Source organism: Rhinatrema bivittatum, chromosome 16, assembly GCF_901001135.1.
Source record: "Rhinatrema bivittatum chromosome 16, aRhiBiv1.1, whole genome shotgun sequence".
In the NCBI taxonomy this organism is placed as follows: domain Eukaryota; kingdom Metazoa; phylum Chordata; class Amphibia; order Gymnophiona; family Rhinatrematidae; genus Rhinatrema; species Rhinatrema bivittatum.
Genome location: NC_042630.1, coordinates 50,578,092 through 50,579,829, shown reverse-complemented (window position 1 = coordinate 50,579,829; position 1,738 = coordinate 50,578,092). Strand labels below are relative to the sequence as shown.

At 41.9% G+C, this 1,738-nt stretch overlaps 1 protein-coding gene across 1 annotated transcript; it reads right to left on the bottom strand.

Annotated features, from left to right (window-relative positions):
• Positions 1-516: 516 nt before the first annotated feature.
• LOC115077654 (olfactory receptor 1F1-like) lies at positions 517-1,485 on the bottom strand. Its single transcript, XM_029579950.1, has one exon. The coding sequence runs from the start codon at positions 1,483-1,485 to the stop codon at positions 517-519; it is 969 nt and encodes a 322-aa protein (XP_029435810.1).
• Positions 1,486-1,738: the final 253 nt, after the last annotated feature.

The following is a 1,738-nucleotide window of genomic DNA, read 5'->3' as shown; positions in this document are numbered from 1 at the left end:
ACATGCATATGTATACAAGCCCAAATTATAAAATAGCTGCGCTCCTGGGCACGGCAGATGCATGCATGCAGATGTGCACCCACGCGCTGGTTTGAAAGTCACTGTCCTGATTATAAGCCCTCTGGGGATAGGGAAATACCTACAGTATCTGAACATAATCCACTTTGAAGATCTGAAAGGCAGAATATAAACAAAGATAATAAATAAATCTACCATTTCAGTGCCAAGCCTTAGGTCACTGCTGCCTCCATAGACTGCTCTCCTCACTAGTGAGGATTGTCCTGCCGACTTAAATCTGCTTGGATTAACCTTCTGAAACATAGAGCCTGCCATCTTCTGCCCATTATTCTTCAGCTCTAAAGATTAACTATTATTTTATGATCCCATTTCTTTTTCTGGTAGTTCCCATCCCCACCTCCATTTCCTCACAAGCAGTAGTTCTATTGACATATTTCTTCTTTCATTCCCTGGGACTGTTCCTATGGATCAGGGCAATGGCAGGCAGCTCCCTGCAGATCAGATGTGTTTAGGAACTGAAAATGTCAGTATTCTGCATAAGGCTTTCTTCAGGGCCACTTTTAACTCTTTGCTTCTTAAGCTATAAATCAGGGGGTTTAGCAGTGGGAGAATGATTATATACAATGTGGTATGCAGTTTATTTGATTTTTTAGAATCTTCTGAGCTGGGCTGCAAATAGACTCCTAGTATAGTCCCATATGCCAGAATGATGACCGTGAGGTGGGAGGAGCAGGTGGAGAAGGCCTTCCTCTTCCCCTCTCTGGAATGGATTTTCAGGATGGTAGAGATGATAAACACGTAGGATGTCAGGGTGAGGAGAAATGGGGTGAAGACTTCAAATACCCCTTCTACATAAGTCATAGATTCAATGACAGAGGTGTCTGAGCAGGAAAGTTTCAGCAGTTCTGTGAAGTCACAGAAGAAGTGATTGATTACATTGGAATCACAGAAAGAAAGCTGGGATGTAACGACAGTGTGTGGCAATGTGTCTATTAAACCTGCAAGCCATGAGACAGCTGCCAGAAGAGCACAGACCCTCTTATTCATGATGATGGTGTAATGCAGGGGATTGCATATTGCAACATAGCGATCATAGGCCATGGCAGTGAGAAGCAGAAATTCTATCTCTACACAAACAGAAAAACAATACATCTGTATAAAACAGTCAGTGAAAGTTATGATATTACTCTGTTTCAGGAGGATTGCCAGTAATTTTGGCACAGTGACCTTCAGAGAAGAGATATCAAGGATAGACAAGTTAGCCAAGAAGAAATACATAGGGGTGTGCAGGTGTCGATCGGCACATACTATAGAAATAACGAGGAGGTTCCCCAGGACGGTCATCAGGTAGAGGAGAGAGAAGAGAGTGAAGAGAGGAAACTGCATCTCTGGGAACTCTGAGAACCCCAGAAGCAGGAATTCTGTCACTCCCGTGTGGTTTCCCATTTCTCTGAAGTTATGCACCATGGTGTGCTGAAACAAATGAAAAGAAGCAGAATGGGGAAAGTGAATAGAGATTAGGCATCTTTGAGAGCAAAAAAATAAAATGTTTTCTCTGAAATGCTGACAGCTGGATAAAATATAAAATGTATCTCTTATGATGACCTAATGACTAATAAACAGTATTCGGTATAAGTAAACTTCAATTTTTTCCTGACTCAGTAAAGGTTGCTTTTTCCTTGAGTTTCCTCTTCTATGGAAAATGTCAGCACTGTCAGGT

Excerpts from the sequence above, each read along its gene's own strand:
- LOC115077654 (XM_029579950.1), bottom strand. The coding sequence starts at position 1,485 with ATGGTGCATAACTTCAGAGAAATGGGAAACCACACGGGAGTGACAGAA.